General features: G+C 38.3%; 1 protein-coding gene across 1 annotated transcript in view; it reads left to right on the top strand.

Moving 5' to 3' along the window:
- The window catches only part of KIF1B (kinesin family member 1B), a 189,576-nt gene that overhangs the window by 24,392 nt on the left and 141,872 nt on the right, over positions 1 to 23,312 (top strand). The window contains exons 3-10 of the mRNA XM_052653410.1: positions 12,483 to 12,559; positions 13,419 to 13,598; positions 15,769 to 15,834; positions 16,921 to 17,099; positions 17,681 to 17,792; positions 20,934 to 21,011; positions 21,887 to 21,952; positions 22,675 to 22,692. Of these exons, the coding sequence (XP_052509370.1) occupies positions 12,483 to 12,559; positions 13,419 to 13,598; positions 15,769 to 15,834; positions 16,921 to 17,099; positions 17,681 to 17,792; positions 20,934 to 21,011; positions 21,887 to 21,952; positions 22,675 to 22,692 (776 nt within the window). The remainder of the gene's footprint in view (positions 1 to 12,482; positions 12,560 to 13,418; positions 13,599 to 15,768; positions 15,835 to 16,920; positions 17,100 to 17,680; positions 17,793 to 20,933; positions 21,012 to 21,886; positions 21,953 to 22,674; positions 22,693 to 23,312) is intronic.

Here is a 23,312-nt window from a genome sequence, read left to right as displayed (position 1 = left end):
TGTGTGGATCACAGCAAACTGTGGAAAATTCTTTTGTTTTTTTTTTGAGAATTCTTAAAAGAGGTGGGAATACCAGATCACCTTACCTGCCTCCTGAGAAACATGTATGCAGGTCAAGAAGCAACAGTTAGATGAAATTAAAAGGTTTTTGCTCTTTGGAAGAAAAGCTATGACAAACCTAGACAGTGTATTAAAGAGCAGAGACATCACTTTGCTGACAAAGGTCCATCTAGTCAAAGCTGTGATTTTTCCAGTAGTCATGTATGAATGTGAGAGTTGGACCGTAAAGAAGGCTGAACGCTGAAGAATTGATGCTTTTGAACTGTGGTGCTGGAGAAGACTCCTGAGAGTCCCTTGGATTGCAAGGAAATCAGCTCTGAATATTCATTGGAAGTACTGATGCTGAAGCTGAAACTCCAATACTTTGGACACCTGATGGGAAGAGCCAACTCATTGGAAAAGACCCTGATGCTGGGAAAGACTGATGGCAGGAGAATGGGACGACAGAGGATGAGATGGTTGGATAGCATCACTGACTCAATGGATATGAGTTTGAGCAAACTCTGGGAAATAGTAAAGGACAGGGCATCCTGGAGTGCTGCAGTCCATGGGGTCACAGAGTCCAACACAACTGAGCGACTTAACAGCATAGTTGATTTACAGTGTTAGTTTCTGGTGTACAGCAAAGTGATTCTGATATATATATATATATCTTCTTATATCTATTTTCTTTTTGATATTCTTTTCCATTATGATTTTTTACAGGACATTAAATAGAGTTCCCAATGCTCTGTAGGACCTTGTTGTTCATCTACTTTTATATATAGTGGTTTGTATCTGCTACTCCTGAACTCCTAATTTATCCCTCTTCTACCACCTTTTCCCCTTTGGTAAACATAAGTTTGTTTTCCACGTCTCTGAGTCTGTTTCTGGTTTGTAACTATGTCCATTTGTGTCATATTTTAGATTCCACATATAAATGCTATCATATGGTATTTTGTTTCTCTTTCTGACTTACTTTTTAATACTCTAAGATTGAGTACATAGTTGACCCTTGAATATCAAGGGGGTTAGGGTGGCGACCCTCTCTCTGCAGTTTAAAATCTGCCTATAATCTGTAGTTGACCCCTTTGTATCCGTGGTTTGCATCCATGGATTTAACCAACCCTAGATTGTGTAGTACTGTGTATTTACTATTGAAAACAATCCACAAAAAAGTGGACCCATGCATTTCAAACCTGTGTTGTTCAAGGGTCAGCTGTGTAGTAAACACATACAGTACATTTATCCTATTTTATAAGATTTAGAATCTAATTTTGTTATTTAAATGATTAGGAAATTTTATGATTGTCGATCTTTTGCTCAAATCTACTTCATGGTAATATACTTTATACCATTTTAATATATTTTGAAAATACACTATTCTAAGTTGGGAAGAAGCTGCTTATGGGGTTTAGTTTTATGGTTTTGGATATAAATTTAAGAAAAATGCCATATTTCTTAAATTTGGATATAGAAAGCTTTTGGAAATGGAAGTTGATGCTGAAGATATCACTGGGATTTTTAACAAGCTCAAAACACGCTGTTTTAGAAAAGTTAATTTAAAGTTACACTGTTGCCACAATGGTATGTTAATTGTAGTTGCAGGCAAAATCTTTAATAGTTTGCCAACAACAGTGTAATTGCTACATAGAGACTTTGAGATATTAGATAAACAAATTTATTCTGGAGAATAAAAGGGCTTTTTGAGTACAACTCTTGTATTGACTGCCTTGTTTTGTAGGACTTAGTAATTAAAACATTATTTCTGCATCTTGATGCTGAAGTAACCAAGTTGGAAAGAAGGCAAGGGAAAAAAGGGGGTTAATTTGGGGGACTTAGCAGTCTTTTAAAAGCTAATTTTGACTTGAAGGGACTCCAAGAAAGAGAAGATGGTCTTATGTTTCATCAATAAACTAAAACCTATAGAACATTTTATGGAAATCATTTTAAAGGCATTTCCATTTATCTTGGATAAGGGTCTTCAGGCCTTTACATGAAAGATGCTACCCTGTTCACTCTTCTCTAGGTCTCCTAAGGTAAGGGATATCAGCAGGAAGAAAAAAAAGTTTGAAGACAAAAGGGGCAAGATGTGAAAGTTGCAGGGGAGGATAAATAAATGTGAAGTTATCTACCCTATGGACTTGGGGAACAAACAATCAAATCAGACCTTCAGTTCTAAGGCTGCCTTTCTGATTTATGAAGGGAGACTTAAGAAAACAGCCTTGAAGCCAGGTGAGATGTGGATGGTGATGGGAGCCAAGGCCCAGAGGTGAGGATGAGCAGACTGAGCTATGGGGACGTGAGTAGATCGCCTGAACAAAAAAGACTCTTCCTCTGGGGAGTCCAGAAGATGGTTATGATGATAAACACTAATGACAGTAGCTAACATAGCCTGACTTCCTTTGTCTCTTGTCTCTCAGGATCCTGTGCTCTCCTGATTGCCTGCCTTCCTCACGTGCCATTCTCTTCTCTTATTTCCTGTGTTGAAAGTACACCAGGACTTCGTCTCTTTGATATCTTTTCTGTCTTCAGAGAATACAGACTCCCTAGGTGATTTCTTCTAGGCTCAAGGTTTTAAATGTCTCTGAGGTGACAGTAACTCTCAAACTCATTTCTCCAGCCTGAACCCCTTTTTAGAACTCTAGACTTGTCTACCCAACTGCTAACTTAACTGTACTTAAAGGTCTAAGACGGTATCTCAAACTCAGCATGTTTTCAACAGAACCGATTTCCCCTCCTCACCCAGCTAAAGTGGCTCTTCCTTCATTCTTCCAATTCTTTTAGTTTCTTAGACCAGAAATATAGGAGTCACTCTAGTCTTCTCTCTTTTTCTTACAGGCCACGTGTAATTCATCAGTAAATCAATTCTGTTTTCTCTGCTTTCACCATCTCTTCTGAATCTGGTTACTTTTTATCATTTGCACTCTTGTCCAAGAACACTCCAGTAGCTTCCTGTCTTTCTCCTGCTTTTGTTCCTATGCAGTAGCCAGAGTCCTATTTTAGACATGGCTTAAAACTCAACATTCAAAAAACTAAGAGCATGGCATCCAGTTCCATCACTTCATGGCAAATAGATGAGAAAACAATGGAAACAGTGACAGACTTTACTTACTTGGGCTCCAATATCTCTGTAGATGGTGACTGCAGCCATAAAATTAAAAGATGTTAGCTCTTTGGAAGAAAAACTATGACAAACCTAGACAGTGTATTAAAAAGCAGAGGCTTTACTTTGCCAACAAAAGTCTGTCTAGTCAAAGCTATGGTTTTTCCAGTAGTCGTGTTTGGATGTGAGAGTTGGACCATGAAGAAAGCTAAGTGCTGAAGAATTGATGCTTTTGAACTATGGTGTTAGAGAAGACTCTTGAGAGTCCCTTGGACTGCAGGGAGATCCAACCAGTCAGTCCTCAAGGAAATCAGCTCTGAATATTCATTGGAAGGACTGATGCTAAAGCTGAAGCTCCAATACTTTGGCCACCTGATGTGAAGAATGAACTCATTGGAAAAGACCCTGATGCTGGGAAAGATTGAAGACAGGAGGAGAAGGGGGCGACAGAGGATGAGATGGTTGGATGGCATCACGTACTCAATGGACATGAGTTTGAGCAAGCTCCAGGAGTTGGTGATGGATAGGGAAGCCTGGTATGCTTCATTCTGTGGGGTTGAAAGAGTGGGATATGACTGAGTGACTGAACTGAACTGAAACCTCATTGTTTCACCCCTGTGCTTTAAATCCTTTTTTGGTTTCTTGTCACTTTTAGAATATAACTAAAGATTCTCACCTTGACTGCACGATCTGGCTAGCTCTCTGACTTCACAGGTCATTATTGTTTATACTGGTAGTCCTGCAGTGCCCTAAATGTCCTGCAGATCCCTGCTCAAACATCATCTTCTCAGACATGGCAGTCTGCCTATTCTCATCACTCCTCCCACCTCCATTGCCACTTTGTATCTCCTAACTCTTCTTTAATTTTCTTCACCAGGTTATACTATCTCTCTTAGTTAACTATCTGATTTCCTGGTTAGAATGTAAGCTTCAAGGCAGGAACTGATTTTTCACTGGATACCTTCTTGTGTGGGGCATGGTAGGCACCCAAATATTTGTTAAATGAAAGAATATTGTGAATATTTACTTTATGCTAGGTCCTAAGCTAAAACTCTTGACATTGATTGGTATCCAACAATTCTATAAAGTTAGGCTCTATTATTATACCCAGTTTACAGATAAGAAAATTGGTGCTTACTGTTTATTATGTGCTGAGTTATAGATGAACCCTAGAATGATATTGGATACTCACAGTGGGGTTAGATCAAATCTTCTATAGTATTCTATTTTCTTCACTGTTAAAATATTTAATAATATCTTCTAGAAATATTTTCTAGATCATTATAGGTTTTGATTATTGAATATTGGGTCAAATTGTAAAACAAAATTCCATTTTGGATCAGGAAACACAATGGTTTTGATATAGACCTTTCTTTCTCCTGGCCCCCACAAATGCCACACAGGGGAACTTACGGGTTTCTGATGCCTGATGCAGTTCTCATGGGAGTTTTTATGTAAATGGCAAGCAGAAGTTCCCAAATGTTCCACAGTGGTGATTGTGTTCTGTGTAATTGATCTCCACACTTCCATTCATGTTTTCTTCTAGTCTTTTCTTCATGCTATAGCCCATCCATCACTGTAACCAAGTGACTCCAGTGGCTTCTCATTGGGCAGGGATTCACCCGCTCCTTGGAGTCGACCCATGACCCTGAGATTTTAGTGCTTTTCTACTCTTTGCTGCTCACTGCACGTGAACTTCACCTGTTAAACCAGTACCTGCGATTCACATGCTTCTTTTTGCCCCAGGGCTTCTTAGTGTACTTCCCTGGCCTGGGATACACCTTGCCAGAGCCTTGGAGCCAGATGGTCTAAATTCCAGTTCAGGCTCTGGCCTTGGGCAGCTCAGGTGCTCCGAGCGTGAAGTGGAGATGATGATTGCATAAGGTTATTGTGCGGGTTAAATGAGTGAGTCCATGTGATGTGTTAGCACAGTGCTCGGGACATACTAAGTGTTCGTGCTCAGTTGTGTCCAACGCTTTGTGGTCCTATGGATTGTAGCCCACCAGACTCCTCTGCCCATGGAATTTTCCAGACAAGAATACTAGATTGCCATTTCCTACTCCAGGAGGTCTTCCTGACCCAGGGATCAAACTCTCGTCTCTTGTGTCTCCTGCATTGGCAGGCAGATTCTTTACCCCTATTGCCTCCTGGGAAGTGATAGCTAACATTATCAGCACTGTCTTCTACTTATCCTTCAGCCTGGGTTTCTCTTTCAGCAAGTCAAAGTCTACTGACTACAAAGTGTCTGTTTTTTGTATATTTCCTTTTATATATTCCTGTTTATATGTTCTTACAGGACCCAATGCTTGGGTAGCATGGATCTTGCCAGAATTTGAAAGCAAGTATTTATTTTGTGGGATTGTATGTCTGTCTCCTCCATTGATTCTGAGCTCTGGAAGGGCAGAAAGAACTCTCTTGCTTGCCGTCACATCCCTAGCCCAGTGCCTGGGACATGGTTTGTATTACATGATTGTGCTCAGTACATGTGCCCAGTGAAGAAAGGGCTGCTTAACTTTTCCTTTGTTCAATTAGGATCTTGGAATCTTCTGCAATAACCCTTCCTTTGAGAAAGAGTAATGATAGTGTAGAAACTAGCTTTGTTTCAGACTTGGGAGCTCATTGGGTACGCATATGCAGGGCAGGGACCACTGGAAGACAGGCAGAAAAATCAGGAGCATGGACTTTTCCGGATGGATGCTGTTGGAACAGTACTTTTGTTGAAGGGCTTTGAATGATGCACCATGCTGGTTGTAGCTGTGATACTCAACAGTGATTCAGCCACTTCCTGTTGAGTCTCTGCTCTGTGCTGGGCATTGAGCCAGATGCTGAGGCCTCACCCTTCTAATTGAATGTATGTTTCAGGGGAACTACTTGGGAAGGTGGAACTACTTGAATGCAGAGAACTTAGCATTTATTTACATCTTCTAGTGTTTATGATAGGGCAGTGCCTCTAGGGTGTGTACTTTGTGTGTGAGGTCAAGAATGTGTTTCATACCTACATAAGAAGTCTCATGCAAGGCAAGCTTATCATGTCTAGACCACAGGAGAAAATTCTGCAGCAATAGATTTCAATGGTAAGATACCTCTGTCTGCCATGAGATTCTGAATTTCCTGTGAAATACAAACTGTAAGTTGTTGTTTTTAGTCGCTAAGTGGTGTCTGTCTCTTTTACAACCCCATGGACTGTAGCCTGCCACACTTCTCTGTTCATGGGATTTCCAGGCAAGAATACTGGAGTGCATTGCCATTTCCTTCTCCAGGGAATCTTCCTGTCTCAGGGATCAAACCTGAATCTCCTGCTTGGCAGCGGGTTTTTTTTTTTTAAATCACTGAACCACCAAAGAAACAATTCTGAAGACCTGGGGAAGAAGAGGGTTTTTCAATACCCATTCCACCCTTGTGCCTCCAACATATGACTGCCCATTATCCTTTCCCTTCCTGCTGTCCTCCATCAGTACTTCTTCCTATGCCTATACTATTTAAAACCTGGTCATTTTTCCTCTTGTTCCTGGTTTACCCTCCTACTGCTGTTTCTTAGAAACTGTATTTCTGTTATCTGGGTTTAAATTTAGATACCTCCTTCCCAGAGATTAATGATTCTTGCCAAAAGCTGAACACGTTGGCTACTCAGGGAGAAGACTCAGGAAGCAAGTGGTGTTGAGAGAGCTACCTTCCAGTTCACACATAAGCATCACCTACTTACCAAGTCAGCACTGTGAGTGATATAGAAAGAGGAGTCATGGTTTCCAGCCACAAAGAAGTGACAACCTATAAGGAAAGGTAAAACTAACAAATTCATTGGCTCTTTGGTATATATTGAGTATCTTCCATGTGTAAGGCACTTTCCTGGTACTAGAGAGTAGAGCAGTGAATGAAACAGAAATTCTGGTCTCATGGAACTTACTTTCACCTCAGTGACTCATACAATAGGTCAGGTACTTATGAGAGCAATGAAGAATAATCAGGCAGGGTAAGAGGATGGAGAGTGAAGTGAATGCTGATTTAAATTGGATGATCAGAAAAGGGCCCTGTGATAAAATGATGTTCAGTTGGAGACCTGTGTGAAATTGGGGGCGTGTGCTGGTCAGATACCAGGAAGAAAGCACTCCTGTAGAGTAGTAAGTATGGAGACCCTGAGATGAGAATGTGTGTCTAGAAAGAAGACCAGTGGGACTGGAGTGAAGGGTGCCTCCTTGGAGAGGAGATTGCTGAAGGAGTGGAGTTGTGTTCAGTGTGTGATCGGAGGGTTCCCTGGAGGCTCATCTTGGAGCTGGTCTGGATTGCGTCTGAGAAGGTTCATTACCTGCAGCTTGGAGATGAGCCTTTTCAGAGGCCCAAAGGATAAGTGGGGAGTCCAGTTAGGAGGTGTTGCAGTCATCCAGGTGGGAGAGAAAGTGGCTTGCACCAGGATGGTGATAATGGTGGTGGTGACAAGTTGTGGGATTCTCAGTACATTTTCAAAATAGAACTGACAACATAGATGAGATGTGGAGGGCGAGAGAAAAAAGTCATAAGTGATTCCATGATAGTCTACAGGAAATTGCTAGTGGAGGTGGATCCAGATCTGGAGTACACAGTGTGTCTAGAGAAATCTTGATAGAAGAGGAGGCCTCAGGTACAGAAGGAGTCTTGAAAAGCTGTGTGAAATAATTTTATATAAAATAAAGCACCATGAAGTATATTGCAGCACTTCATAAAATAGAATTACATTTAACTCCAGTTCTCAAAATATACCAGGAATCCTTTCCTTGAAGAAGAAGTATTGATTTATCCTAGAGAAAGCCTGTACACTGATGACACTTGACCCTGGGAGGCATACTATATTTGTAATACCTTTTGCATTGGTGAAGATATGGTTTAAATGTTGAACGTATTCATTAATTGCTATAGTTCCATTCACCTGTGAGTGCTTTTAGTTCAGTTCAGTTGCTTAGTCCTGTCAGACTCTTTGCAACCCCAAGGACTGCAGCACACCAGGCTTCCCTGTCCATCACCAACTCCCGGAGTTTGTTCAAAACTCATGTCCATCGAGTTGGTGATGCCATACAACCATCTCATCTTTTGTCGTCCCCTTCTCCTCCTGCCTTCAATCTTTCCCAGCATCAGGGTCTTTTCCAATGAGTCAGCTCTTCGCATCAGGTTGCCAAAGCATTGGAGTTTCAGCATCAGCCCTTCCAATGAATATTCAGGACCGATTTCCTTTAAGATTGACTAGTTTGATATCCTTGCAGTGCAAGGGACTCTCAAGAGTCTTCTCCAACACCACAGTTCCAAAGCATCAATTCTTCGGTGCTCAGCTTTCTCTTTATGGTCCGACTCTCACATCCATACATGACTACTGGAAAAACCATAGCTTTGACTAGATGGATCTTTGTTGGCAAAGTGGTGTCTCTTCTTTTTAATATGCTGCCCAGGTTTGTCATAGCTTTCTTCCAAGGAGCAAGTGTCCTTTAATTTCATGGCTGCAGTCACCATTTGCAGTGTTTTTGGAGCCCGAGAATGAGAGACAAATTAAAAGCCCTGCACACTGTGTTTTGGCTCATTTGACTTTGATACAAGAATCACTGTTTTAAATATTGCCCAGTCTTTTCAGTGATAGAGTTCTCGCTCTATTTGGTGAAAGTTGATAAAATTTATTGTTTTTTTTTTTTCTTTTTTTTAAACTACTGGTATTTTACATGTATACTGCATAGGTATATACTGTTTTGGGTTTTCTTTTTTGTTGTTTTTCATGAAAATGGTGCAGGATTTAATGAAATTAAAATTATATGTGACCCGTGGAGAACATTCATCTGAGTGCCTGCTTGATGTAGGGCAGCACAGAGGATCCATAAGACATGGTCCATGTACCAAAGGGATTTTTAATGGGGTAGGAGCACCAGAGATTTGATGTCATGTCTCAAGGACTCCAATATAGTATTGATTCATTGACTCTTGCCAAGAAGTTGAATTCTTATGTTATGCATTAGCTTATTTTACCAGTAAACTTTTCTCATAGAATATGGGTTATCATACCCATTGAGGGAATTTAAAACAAGATAAAATACTAGTTTTGAAAATTAGGATTTCTGTAGTGCTTTCCTCATTTAATCCTGTGAACTAAGTATTACCTCAGTTTTAGAGAGGATATGAAAGCGTAACAACACCCAAGGGCATAAAAAAATCTAAAAATATTTCTTGTTCTTACTGATGCTGGTCCTCTGATTACAAGTCCTATATCCTTTACACGTGTACTCTCTCCTCGGAGAAGGCAATGGCACCCCACTCCAGTACTCTTGCCTGGAAAATCCCATGGATGGAGGAGCCTGGAAGGCTGCAGTCCATGGGGTTGCTGAGGGTCAGACACGACTGAGCAACTTCACTTTCACTTTTCACTTTCATGCGTTGGAGAAGGAAACGGCAACCCACTCGAGTGTGTTCTTGCCTGGAGAATCCCAGGGATGGGGGAGTCCGGTGGGCTGCTGTCTATGGGGTCGCACAGAGTCAGACACGACTGAAGTAACTTAGCAGTACTTTCTCCTCTCTTCCCTCTTTTATTAATGGTTTGAGACATCCTGTTTCTTAGTCGACTTGAAGTGAGTTAGATTTTAGCTGTTCAGAAAGAAAAATCCTCTGGCAGGTCCTTTCAAAATGTGAATTCATTGTCCATGAGCTCAAGTGCTGTCATTAATGTTTTATCTTTATCACAGTTTTTTCTCTTTACAGAGTTCTGGAGTCTTAAAATTTTTTGCTAGTAAATATTTAATATAGTCAAGATAATATTTATGTAATATATATGTAAATATAAAGAATAGTATAAAATAACTCTTTAACTGCTGTCCATTCTAATATATAGAAATAACTTATGCCTTTTGAGTCTGCCTATACTCTCCCCCCAATAGGTAACAAGAACATTGAATTTTGCATTTTTCCAAGGAGTCTTATTTCTTTTAGCAATTAAAAATTTTTAAATAGTGTGGGTAAATTTCATCTTGCTTGACATAACTAACATAAATGGCTCTTTAAAATTCTGTTTTAATTTATTTATTTATGTTCAAGTAAAGATACTTTTGTTGATAATAAGGCAGTTATTTAAAAGGCAGTTTGATGTAGAGTATTCAGAAGTAGAAATAAAATGTTGTACATATGAACTTAATCTAATGTTGTAAACCAGTATTACTTAAATAAAATAGAAACATTCAGTAGAAATTTGAAAAAGAAAAGGTGTGTCTTCTTATCTTTGTATACCGAACGCAATACACAGCAAATGTGCCCCTACCCCCGCCAAGGTTTGTTAAATAAATTCATGCATCTGTGTGCTGAGTGGAATACATAATAGCTGGAAAGCAAAAAAAATAGATAAAAATAAAAAGCAGCTTTATTTTGAAGCTGGAAGTTAGGAATATTTATTAGTTTCAGAAGTTTCAAAGATCAGGGAGAAGGGTCTGTTAAGGAAGAGGAAAAGGATTTTGTGTGATTCAAGGAAATTATTCGCTGGAGTAGTTTTTCTTTGCTTTACTACAGAAAGGAGAGCAAAGGGGCAGGATTGGCAGACTTGCCCTTTCTTAAGTTGTTCTTGATAGATTGGTGTTGCTGGTGAGTAGCCTAAGAGTGGATAAAATATGGCTTAAAGTTTTATGACAGCAGGTGTTCACCATGGTTTTGAGTGGTGACGACTACTTCATAGGTCATTTCCTTTATCTTGTGATTTTCCTTTTTGCTGAGCCACTGAAACCTGGACTCTGGTTCACCAAGTATGATGCTGATTTCCGTTTTCTTGGTGGAGTTTCTGTGTGGTCTTTCAGGAACTGTAACTCTCGTAGCTCCTTGCCTCATATGGATGAGGAGAGTTCTGAAGTGCCCATACAGTCTGGGTCTGAGGTGGCCACAAGTGTGCCTGCCCATGCACATGCAGAACCACATGTGTAGAAGGGCCTTACTGTGTTTCCCTTGGTGATCGCTGCATGTGCGGAGTATTTGAGTGGTGGGTGTCTGGGCTCAGGAGCTGGACTTCCCAGATTCACATCCTGAATTGCCGCTAGCTAGCCCTGTGGCCTTGGGTTTTCCTTAACCTCTTTGTGATTTTTGTCAATTGTGAAGTCGCTCAGTCGTGTCCGACTCTGTGACCCCGTGGACTGTAGCCCACCAGGCTCCTCTGTCCATGGGATTCTCCGGGCAGGAATACTGGAGTGGGTTGCCATTTCTTTATGGTTTCTTTATAAAATGGAGGTAATAAAACCTCTGCCTTATTAAGTGATTGGGAGGATTAAATAGGTTTGTGCATAGAAAGTACTTACAGCCAGATTAAGTGTTCCATGAACATTGGCTGCTATTTAAATCTTGCAGGTAGGGCCTTTTGTTTAGAAACATACTTCTTTGCTTAGATTACCATTTGTGTGTGGGGGAGATGTTCTTTCTAGAACCATGTCTCCTTGTCACATGATTATGTGCTGTGAGCCTTATTAATCCTCTGTCAGCATTTGAGGTTGGAACATAAGTGTGGCCATACCCTGTGGAATCCAGTGAGAGAGAACTAAGCACCGTAGCAACTGTTGCTATTTGTGTCCCAAGCAGCAGCTGCCCGGGGGACAGATTTATTTTTTAATCCTGATCTCACTGATAGCTTGGGATATGGCCCTGCCTTAGAGAAGTGGATTGGTTGAGATGCCTGGTCTTTGAGGCAACTTCATGGCCACATATTACAAAGATTCTATTCCATGTGAAATATGAGGTAGTAAAGCTTTGTGTATGTGAAGGAAGAAGGAAGGCCAAGCCTCAGTATTCAGTCTAGTCCCTGAAGTATGTCACTGGATTAACTACCCAAGAAATCACTTTTGATGTAAACAGTGGGTTTCAGAAATAAAACTATCCTTCCAATGAATGCTTCCTTACTAAATGCTTCTCTTAAGTAGATAATAAGATCTTTAAAAAGAGTTTGTTTCAAGAAGTGGTTGGATTAATTCAGTAATTTTTCTATATTTTATTTTTAATGTGTTGATATATTTCAAGCCTTAATGAAGTACCTTGAAATGGTCCCATGGCCCATTTCCAGATTTTTTTTCTTCGAACTTACCTAGATTCAGTCACAGAATATTTACTGAATACCTATTATATACCAAGCTCTCTTGTAAATCCTCGTGACATCTTGTAAATGTTGTTGGTCTGATTTTTTTTTTTTTTGCGTTCTATATATAGACCCTATCTATTAAAAATTTGATTGATTTTGTTTTTCAGTTGTTCTACTGAGATTCAGTTGTATGAGTTTACTGATTATATGTTTTGAGCTTACTGCATAATATCATGTTGAACTAACATTTAATTGAGTGACTTATAAAATCAAAACATTTTCCTCCTGCAGGTATTATTAACCCAAAGAACCCAAAGGAAGCTCCAAAGTCTTTCAGCTTTGACTACTCCTACTGGTCTCACACCTCGGTGAGTGTACCCATGGTGCAGTGTAGTAGAACATTGTGGGTTTTAAATGGTTTGAAGGAGCCTGCAGGTCTACAGGGAAAGCAGAGATTACCAACATCTAGGCAAATGAAGAGTAGGACCTTTTGCAGTGTGCCCTTACTTATTACAGGACCCCAAATCTTTCTGGCTTCTAGTGATTGTTCCTAGAGTTTGCTTCTGCATCTCTATTACACATTTTTGTTGTTGTTGTTGTTGTTTTCCTGTTTTGCATTAGAGTAGGAGATGTTTTAAACTACTGCAAAGCCTAATTGCCAAGGGAAGAGTCAGTGAAAGGGACTGGAAAACATTCTCCAAAAGCTGTGTTTATTGAGAAATAATGGCATTACCTGGAGCGAGTTCAAAGAATTTGTTGTTGCATGTGGGATGCATTTGTTGCAACTTGTTGTATTTGGCATATGGGCTCTTTCCCAAGCAGGGATCAAAGCCATGTTCCGCTGCATTGGGAACACAGTCTTAACTACTAGACTGCCAGGGAAGTCCCCAAAGAAGTCTTTTTATATGTGGACTTGATCTTTGATTTTCTAGTCACATTTCCCATTTAAGAAAATTTTCTTGGAGCTCCCTATGAATGGAAGAGTGACACTTTCAGGGTTATGGAAAATGAAATATAATCATGTCAGATAATTTCATGTAAATATTTTTATGTATGGGTGGCCTGAATGTCTAATAGTACCTGTGTGTGTGTGTTTAATGAGAAAAATAAACTATATATAAGGGGGCACTATTCTGATTTGAAACACTTGTTTATTATAGAAGTAATTAATAATCATAGGAAAAAGTATGAATGAATGCCATTTATTTTTCCTTTTAATCTTTACAGCCCGAAGATCCCTGTTTTGCATCTCAAAACCGTGTATACAATGATATTGGAAAGGAAATGCTCTTACATGCCTTTGAGGGATATAATGTCTGTATTTTTGCCTATGGGCAGACTGGTGCTGGAAAGTCTTATACAATGATGGGTAAACAAGAAGAAAGCCAGGCTGGCATCATTCCGCAGGTAAAAAACACAGCAACAAAAAACTTCTGTTCATTATTACTCTTAGTCCTTAATTACTTTAACAGTTTTTATTTAGCAAAAATTTACTCAGGGACTATCGTATGCAGGGCACAAAGGTAAATCACCTGCCCCTTTCCTTCAGAGGAGCTCACAGCCTGATGGAAAAGACTGATATGTATTCAGAGTCTGTCTTTATATCCAGTATCATGTTACTTTATCTTTTGAACAGTGTTATCAGCTTCTTTTAAACGTGATGGTAGGTGCCACGTTCTGTTCCGAATCCTAGGAACACTTAGTGAGTGTTGTTGGCCTGATATTTTTCCCCAGTTGATGTTTCTTAACATTATTAGCACCCAGATCACTTCTTAGGAATATGATTTTTTTTTTTTGATTGCCTTCTCTTTTATGTTATTAAATTAATTCTATCACTTAAACTTTGAACAGTCTGAGATTTTTTTTTAAGAGCAGTTAATCTTGATTTTGTATTTTGTTTGGGAACTGAAAAAAGTTGTTACATAGGTATATTTAGAAGGAACTTCTTTTGCTAATAACAGGAACATGGTTTGCTTTTATTAGTGATATTTTGAATTAATTTTAATATGTCCTTTTACTGTAGGCCTAGCATGGCCATTGCTGTATTCTGAAAATAAAATACATAAGGAGAAATAGCTACTTTTTTTTGAAAGGATTAATAGGATTTATACTTTTGAATTCAGCTATATAATTGAAATTATTAAAAAAAGATTAGGCCATTTTCAGAAAAAATTGAAGATACTAGCATACTTTTTTCTGTAAAAAGTATATGTCTGAATTAAGGCATATGTTTGGGAATTGTCCTTTATGTATAGTAATGGTAATAATTATACTAGTTAGAGAAAACATTATGAGCACTCATCACGTGCCAGGCATAGGTCTAGGTTCTTTACGATTCTTAGCTCATCTAATCCTCTTCATGTGACCCTGAGAGGTCAGTGCCCTTGTTTCCCTCATTTACAGATGAGAGAACTGAGGCATGGAGAGAGCGTGTCACCTGCACATGTGCGTGGCAGATGTAGGATCCACGAAGAGGCAGGGTAGTTCTGGAGTCTTTGCTTTTACTTCTCTGTAGTAACTTTTTCAGCAGTAAAATAATCATTTGTAGATTATAGCAAGTAATATGAGTCATTTATTTTATCCCATTACCACACTTAGTTTCTCCTTCTCTTTTGTTTGTTTGTTAATGTAATTCTTGCATGGTTACATATGCATCTCTTTTCCTGATAAAATTTTGGAATATTTTAATGCCAAAGCATGAATTTTTAAAAAGATTAAGTTCTAGCAACTGACACTTACATTTTAAGTTCTATTTGAACTTCTAGAGAATCATGAACATATAGCTCATTTTTCAAAGGTATGTTGACTGCTTTAATACGAAGCATTTGGCACATGAAAATTCAGTGGATTTTTATTAATTATTCTTATTTAAAGCATCACATATTTTAAGTAAATTAAAGGATAGGGAGATTAAAATTTTATAATTTTCCTGATCTAGAAAAATTAATGTATTCCACCAGAAATGTGACTGTGTAATGGACTGGCCTCTCATAACAGGGGTTGGAATCTTAAGGCAGAGGTAAAGGGGAGAAATTATAGAGTCAAAACTCTTCTTGAAAATACCTTCATTTACTTCCTTCAAATAGTGTGTGTTTTCCCTATACATGTATGTGTGTATGTATAAATTTACAATATATATAGTAACTGATAACATATAATAAAATTTATATATCATGATAAATAAGTGTGGAAATTAGTTTAATAGTAGTTTTACTTCTACAGTTATAATGCTCATGGTAGAGTCACAGTTAATTCTAGTATGATATGAGGAGTTGAATTCCCATGAAGCGAAATCAATGACATAACGATAGAAGAGACAGTTCTCTTCACCTAAATGTGGCTTTCTTTCTAAGGGAATGCTGAGGTGATATTGTTGAGGGGAAATAGAGATTAGCTGAGAGGAATATTCCAAAATAGAGATTAGCTGAATATTCCAGACTTTCCTTTTATTTCATTCAAAGCATTTACCCTTGATGTTGATGCCATTAACATTTTGAAAAAGAGAAAAAAAATCTTGCTCATTCCTTTAGCACTCATGGGTAAGTTCTGACTTATGCCTTTCGTTCTACTCCTACAGTTATGTGAAGAGCTGTTTGAGAAAATCAATGACAACTGTAACGAAGAAATGTCTTACTCTGTAGAGGTGTGTATAGCTGTGGATTAAAAACAGTCCTCAGTGCTCCATTCCCTCAAATGCTACCTTTAAATAGTTCCAAATTATGACAGAGCTATAGATCACTTAACTATTTCCCCACTTCTGTACTTTGAGGCTATTTCTAAAGTTATGGTTAATATGAAGAATGTTGCAATTAAATCTTTGTTCAAAAATCTGTGGCTTATGGTATAGTTTAAATTCAAAGGGTAGGGAACATGACAATATGATTAAATTTTCGAACTTATAGGTAGTAGAAGAGGATGTCATTTTCTTTCATATTATACAGAATTCACAGGCCTTTTTAGAGCATAGGGTGGATCCCTGGTTGATATTTTGTTTTTCTTTACATTGGTGGGACCCCTACCCCCTCTCCTGTTTCTCTCCCTTGTTCACTCTGCTTCAGCCGTTTCTGGAACACACCAGGAACATTTCTACCTCAGTGCTTTGTCACTTACATTTCTTTTGGCTGGAAATTTTCTTTCCAGGCTATCTTTTTGACTAAGTTTTAACACTACTAGAAATCTTATTTTCAGGCTTTTGAAGTAATTGTAATCCTCAGTTATTGACATCATACATTAGAAAAACAGCCCCGTGAATAACTGATTTGTTGTTGTTTAGTCACTAAGTTGTGTCTGACTCTTTTGTGACCCCATGAACTATATGTAGCCCACCAGTCTCCTCTGTTCCTGGGATCTCCCAGGCAAGAATATTGAAGTGGGTTGCCATTTCCTTCTCCAGGGGATCTTCCCGACCCAGGGATCAAACCTGCGTCTCCTGCATTGGCAGGCGGATTCTTTACCACTGAGCCACCCGGGAAGCCCTAATAACTGATTACCAAAAGGGCTTTGCAAGTGGTACTAGTAGTAAAGAATCTGCCTGCCAGGGCAGGAGATGTAAGAGACATAGGTTTGATCCCTGAGTTGGGAAGATCCTTTACCACCAGTACTCAGTTATATCTGTGCTACTGGTAAGAGAATAAAAGGGACTGGAACTATGGCATTTCACATTGTAAAGGCTACTGATCACGAATTGTAGAGCTTTTAATAAAAGATGCAAAAATGAACATATTCCTAGGTGAGCTACATGGAAATTTACTGTGAAAGAGTACGAGACTTGCTGAACCCCAAAAACAAGGGTCATCTGCGTGTGCGTGAACATCCCCTTCTTGGCCCTTACGTGGAGGACCTGTCAAAGTTGGCAGTCACTTCCTACACAGACATTGCTGACCTCATGGACGCTGGGAACAAAGCCAGGTATGGGAGGAAACAGACTCATGATCGAGGTTTTTGGTACATTTTGAATCCCTTGGTTCCTGGTTAAGGGTTTGAAACCATGTTTATAGCTGTGGAAGTTGCTTTTACCGTGGAGTGCTCTGATCCTTTGGCTGTGCTGGAAAAGCAGTGGTCTCAGCATATTAGGTGTTCTTATCCAGAAAGCACACTACTGAACCACATTAGAACTTTGGTTAAGTTCTGTTGTTAGGTTTTGATCAAGTCATGGTAAAATGTTGGTCATCACATGCCTATGGTAGTAATTGATTTCTGGAATAATTGAGCACTTAATGAACAATAAAAATCAGATACCTTGGTGCTTTCTAAAGGTAGAGCTGGAGTATGAAAAATCATTCTGATGGGGTACCTTTGAAGTTGGAGGTAGCTTGATAGGATCACTAAATGTATTCAGAGCAGTTTTGTGGAAGTGGCAGGCAGTCTTGTAACATGAAGAAGTTTAAAACTATTGCTTGTGATTGTTATGCTTATAATTTGGAGGCTGCTGTCATTTTAACATTCATCTAAGGATTCCATTATCATGTGATCACCTTTATATTTTTTAGGACAGTGGCAGCTACCAACATGAATGAAACAAGTAGCCGTTCCCACGCTGTGTTTACCATTGTCTTCACCCAGAAGAAACATGATACTGAGACCAACCTTTCCACTGAGAAGGTAGGAGAACATCAGTGTCTGGGCTTGAGTTGTGTGGAATGGAGGTTTTCGTAAGCCCCTCCTGCTACCTTTGGATTTTGTGGAAGGGAGGAAAGTGCCCTTTTACTTAATGGAGGGTATCTTATACTTTATGCTTGTCATTTATATTCCACTCTCTACCAGTTCTGAGTGTGGGTTTTTAAGTGAAATTGCAAGGTAGAAAATAAGAAACAAACCAAGACACTTACTTGAGTCTCAAAAACTGCTCCATGCAAGAGGGTTAAGCAGTTCTGTAGGGAAGAAAATCCTTCCTTTGTTTCTTGATTAGAACCTCTCAATTACCTTACTAACATCTTTGGTATATGTATTTTACTTTTTTGAGCTCTGATAATATTACTGTGGAATTAAACTGTTTAAGCAAACAAGATATGTTTAATTTTTGGGGATAAAAATAACTATACTACATTTTTGGTGTTCTTCAAATGCCTGTGCTTGTTAATTTCTCATTTTCTATAGTGGTTGGCTAAATATAGTAAATTGGAATTAAATTGCTTGCTTTGGATCTTGGTTCTTCCATTTTTCAGCAGTGTTATGTTGGGCAAGTCACTTAAACTCTTTGCGCCTCAGTTTCTCTAACTTCATAGAATTGGTAAGGAGGAGTAAGTATTAATGTAGGTTAAGTGCATATATCTAATGCCTGGCACAGCATAGCCATTTAATAAATGTTAATTTTATTGGCATTACTATTAATAATAAACTTACGTTGACTTCTATTCTGCCTACTTTCCTAAGTAGCATGCAGCTGGATTTTTAAATCTGAAGTTAGTTATTATACTGGCTCTTATGAAAGATCTTGCCTGAGAACTTTGTGAAGTCAATATCATTAAAAACTAAAATCACCTTTTACTTGATGACTTGTTTGTTTTTAGCTGAAGATTATTTTTTAAAAATATACTCTTTACATAAGTAATCAAATAGCTTGACACTGCTTAGCCAGAGGTTCTGTATTAATGTAATTTAGTAGTATTTTTCTGAATGGCACCAAGGAACATCCTGTGTGAAAGCATTTTTTTCTTTTCTTCCATGATGTCAGCTCTACAACAGTAATGATATTAACCCCATAATCGTAGCTTCCTTGACAATCCATTTTGGATACTTTCCTGAAGCATTTTTAAAAAAACAACTTTATTGAGGTATTATTGAAGTACAATAAACCACACATATTTGGAGTATAAAACTGGATCAAATATATATATATAGTAAGCCTCCCTCCCCCCATCTGCAAGGGATACTTTCCACGACCCTCAGTGGATGCCAGCAACTGCAGATAGTATCAAAACCCTAATATATATTGTTTTTTTCTCATACATGTATACCTGTTGTAAAGTTTAATTTATAAATTAGGGACATTAAGAGATTAACAATAGCAATAATAAAAATAGGACAATTATAACAGTATACTGTATATTGATATGTAAATGTTGTCTTTCTCACTCTCAAAATATCTTTTTGTACAAGCCTAGTGCCTTTTCCTTCTTAACAAAGCAGTTATCACACAGTGTGGGCATAACTTTTGCAGCCTGAAGTTCAGCAGTGAAAATTAACAGGAATTTCTTTTTCCCTCTTTACAATTTCATGAATAGAAGATTTATTGCTACCGTAGATAGTAGCAACCTCAGCATACACTTAAGAGAAGCTCTGTATTTATATGTCAAAGGCTTCTTTTTGGCATACCTGAATTATCAGTATTACTGCTTTTGTGTTTTGGGACCATTATTAAAATAAGGGTCACTTGGACACCAGAGCTGTGATACCCCAAGAGCTAATCTGGTAACTGAGATGGCTACTAAGGTACTGATTAGTGGGATACGCTGGATAAAGGGGTGGTTGCATCCCGGGGGATGGAGTGAGATTTCTTCATGCTACTTAAAATGACACACAACTTAAAACCTATGAATTGTTTGTTTTTGGAATTTTCCATTTAATACTCACCAAAGATCCACTAGAGAAGGGATAGGCTACCTACCTACTCTAGTATTCTTGCACTTCCCTTGTGGCTCATCTGCCACAATAAGAATCTGCCTGCAATAAGGAGGACCTGGGTTCAATCCCTGGGTTGGGAAGATCCCCTGAAGAAGGGAAAGGCTACCCACTCCAGTGTTCTGATCTGGAGAATTCCATGGACTATATAATCCATGGGGTAGCAAAGAGTCGGACACGAGTGAGCGACTTTCACATAGTTGACCGTGGGTAACTGAAACCATGGGAAGTGAAATGAGATATAAGGAGGGGGCTACTGTACACCTGTGAAACTGGTACCACAGTTCAGATCATGAGAATTTCTGTTATCCTAAAGGGTTGCCTCATGCTCCTTTGTAATCTCTTCCACTCTCATCCTCAGGCCATCTCTGATTGGGTTTTTGTCACTATAGATTAGTTTACACTTTCCAGAGTTTTATATAAATAGAATCATATGGTATGTATTATTTTCAGCCTGGCTTCTTTCAACGTAGTATAATGGTTTTGAGATTCATCCGTGTTGTTGTATGTATCAATAGTTCACTCATTTCCATGACTGATTAGTATTCCGTTGTGTAGATATCTCACAGTTTGCTCATTAATTCATCTGTTGATGGGCATTAAATTGTTTCCAGTTTTTTTATCATTACAAATGAAGATGCCATAAACATTTGTGTACATAAAAGTCTTTGTGTGTGTGCTTGTTTTTTGTTTTTCTTGGTAAATAACTAGTAGGTTGGTTGAGTCTTACAGTCAGTTTTTGTGCAGATTCTTAAGACTCTGCCAAACTGCTTTCAAAAGCGATCATATCATTTTGCATTCCCATCAACAGTATGAGAATTTTAGTTGCTAAAGCTTTGTTTTTAATATGTCACTTAATGGGTTAATGAGTTTTATGTATTTTTATGACATAGCATTTTAAGATGTGTTTATTCTGAAATTCTTTTAAACCAAGATAATTGCTGTGAACTTTTTTTGCATGCTGTTTAAATTGACTGCCATATATTTGTCTTCCTGTGCCACATATGAGGCCTAATTAACCTTTTTAGTGTTCTCTATGCCTTAATCTTTTAATTTCTTACCTCTAAATGTTTTCTGCTTCTCCCTTGCTTATTTTTTAATTGCCTCAATGTTCTTTACCAGGTCAGTAAAATCAGCTTGGTGGATCTAGCAGGAAGTGAACGAGCTGATTCAACTGGTGCCAAAGGGACTCGATTAAAGGTATTTATTTTACCAAGTAAATAGCCTAGTCAATAAATGCTCTATGACACAGGTTAGCAAGCTATGGCCAGTAGGACAAATCTAGCCCACTGTCTGTTTTCATAGATAAAATTTCCTTGGGACACAGCTGCATCTATTCATGTCTGTGGCTGCTTTCGTGCTATAATGATAGGGTTGAGAAGTTGCAGCAGAGGCTAAGCGGCCCACAAAACCACTGACACAAGAAATTTTCCGACTTCTGACTTGTAACTTCAGTGCAAGATATGTTACATGATAATAGTTAAGGAGGACTTCGTGACTTGTAACTTCAGTGCAAGATATGTTACATGATAATAGTTAAGGAGGACTTCGTAGTCAAGGTGAAAATTGAATTGTATTTTGAGGAATGGTTAGAATTTGGTTAGATGGAAGTAAGGGACAATAATTAGAAAACGATACACAAATCCAGATGTGAGAACAAGCATGGTCTTTTCTAGAGATTTGCTTAACAAGAGGAGAAATTGCACATCAGTGAGTTGTGGGAAGAAGGTGCATCTGTTTTTCAAGCACAGACATCATAATGATAATTGAGGACTGTGAGTTAGGCATGTGGTCTTGGCCTGTCAACAAGTGGAGAGGAGAAAAAATTGAGGGTTAAAGAAGGTTTTTAGAACTTGTGGTCATAAATAAAAAACAATGCTAGCATATGGCTAGCTATATTTTATGTTATCATGTATGATGTGGCAATAGTTCTTTATCATAATTCTTTTATATATATATATTTTTTTCAAGGTTAAATGAAGTCTGTTTATTTTTTTCAATTGTGCTTTTAATTTTGTACTCTTGGGATGATAACTTTCTACTACAGATTTCATTTTCATTTTTCTTGATTTCAGGAAGGAGCAAATATTAATAAGTCTCTTACAACTCTGGGTAAAGTCATTTCAGCCTTGGCAGAGGTGGTAAGTGTTACACTTCATTGTAAGGGAAAGTTTGTCTACTCAGCAAATGTTCTTGACTAATATTTTATGATTGCTCATAAAGGGTATTATCTTTTTTCCTTTTATATAATGTCTTTCTCTTTTTAGAGCTTTTCAGATAAGATAGTAGGTATGGCACACTTTGACTTTGTACTAAAAATAAAGGCGATTAAGGCGAATGAAAGTAAATGTAGATCTGTAAAGGCTAGAATTAAACTAGGTCTTTGCAAAGATCTAAAGTTTGACTGCTTGAGCCTTATTTAGTAGCTCCTGTAAGAGCAAGTATATTTATTGCATATTATTTTCTATGTGATCTTTTCTAAATAGGACACTGTACATTTTGGGGTATTTTGAGCAATTTTCCTTGGCAAACGCTGTTGATTTGTGGCCCAATAAACTATTTTTTAAATAGTTTTATTTTTTCTTATTTCTTAGAATTAAAACGAAGCCCCATATACAAAAATAGTTGAAACAATTTTTGTATAAGGGGTTCGTTATTTAGGTTAGAAGCTAAAGAAGTGCTGGTTACTTTATGCTCTAGTACCTCATTTGAATCTCTAAAAAGGATTAAATGTTTTCTTGCTTGTCTCTGAGAAGTGATATTCAATTTACAACTTAAAAAAATTTTTTTAATGACTTAAAATATTTTCTGTTTGGAGGCTTATCCTGTGTTCTCATTCTCTTTTAAATGCTTTTCCCTATAGGATAATTGCACCAGCAAGGTATGGTGGGGCTTGGTAGAAATGATCTAGCCGTATAATCAGTTGCTGATTTTAAATCCTCAGCAGGATGCTTGGAGGCATAAGTAGGAATGGAAACTTCAAGAAGCATTATATTTGTTTTCTAGCTCTGGAATTTAGAATTGCTATTTAGGGTGACTGTGAATCATGAGACAGCACACCAATACAAAGAGGTTTAAGAAAAATGTAGCTATCATTTCAAGAAGCCAGCTATGTTTTAGAATGGTGCCCATAAAAATTGTATTTTATTACTCTTAGGAGGCATATCGGAGAAGGCAGTGGCACCCCACTCCAGTACTCTTGCCTGGAAAATCCCATGGATGGAGGAGCCTGATAGGCTGCAGTCCATGGGGTCGCTAAGAATTGGACACGACTGAGTGACTTCACTTTCATGCATTGGAGAAGGAAATGGCAACCCACTCCAGTGTTCTTGCCTGGAGAATCCCAGGGACTGGGGAGCCTGGTGGGCTGCCATCTATGGGGTCGCATAGAGTTGGACACGACTGAAGTGACTTAGCAGTAGGAGGCATATAGGTGACTGCCATATAGGTTTTATACCATGAAGAGTCATGAATTATTTACATTATTAAATTTTTTTCTTA

Source organism: Budorcas taxicolor, chromosome 16 (assembly GCF_023091745.1).
Source record: "Budorcas taxicolor isolate Tak-1 chromosome 16, Takin1.1, whole genome shotgun sequence".
Taxonomy (NCBI): Eukaryota; Metazoa; Chordata; class Mammalia; order Artiodactyla; family Bovidae; genus Budorcas; species Budorcas taxicolor.
This window is presented reverse-complemented; position numbering and strand designations above follow the sequence as displayed.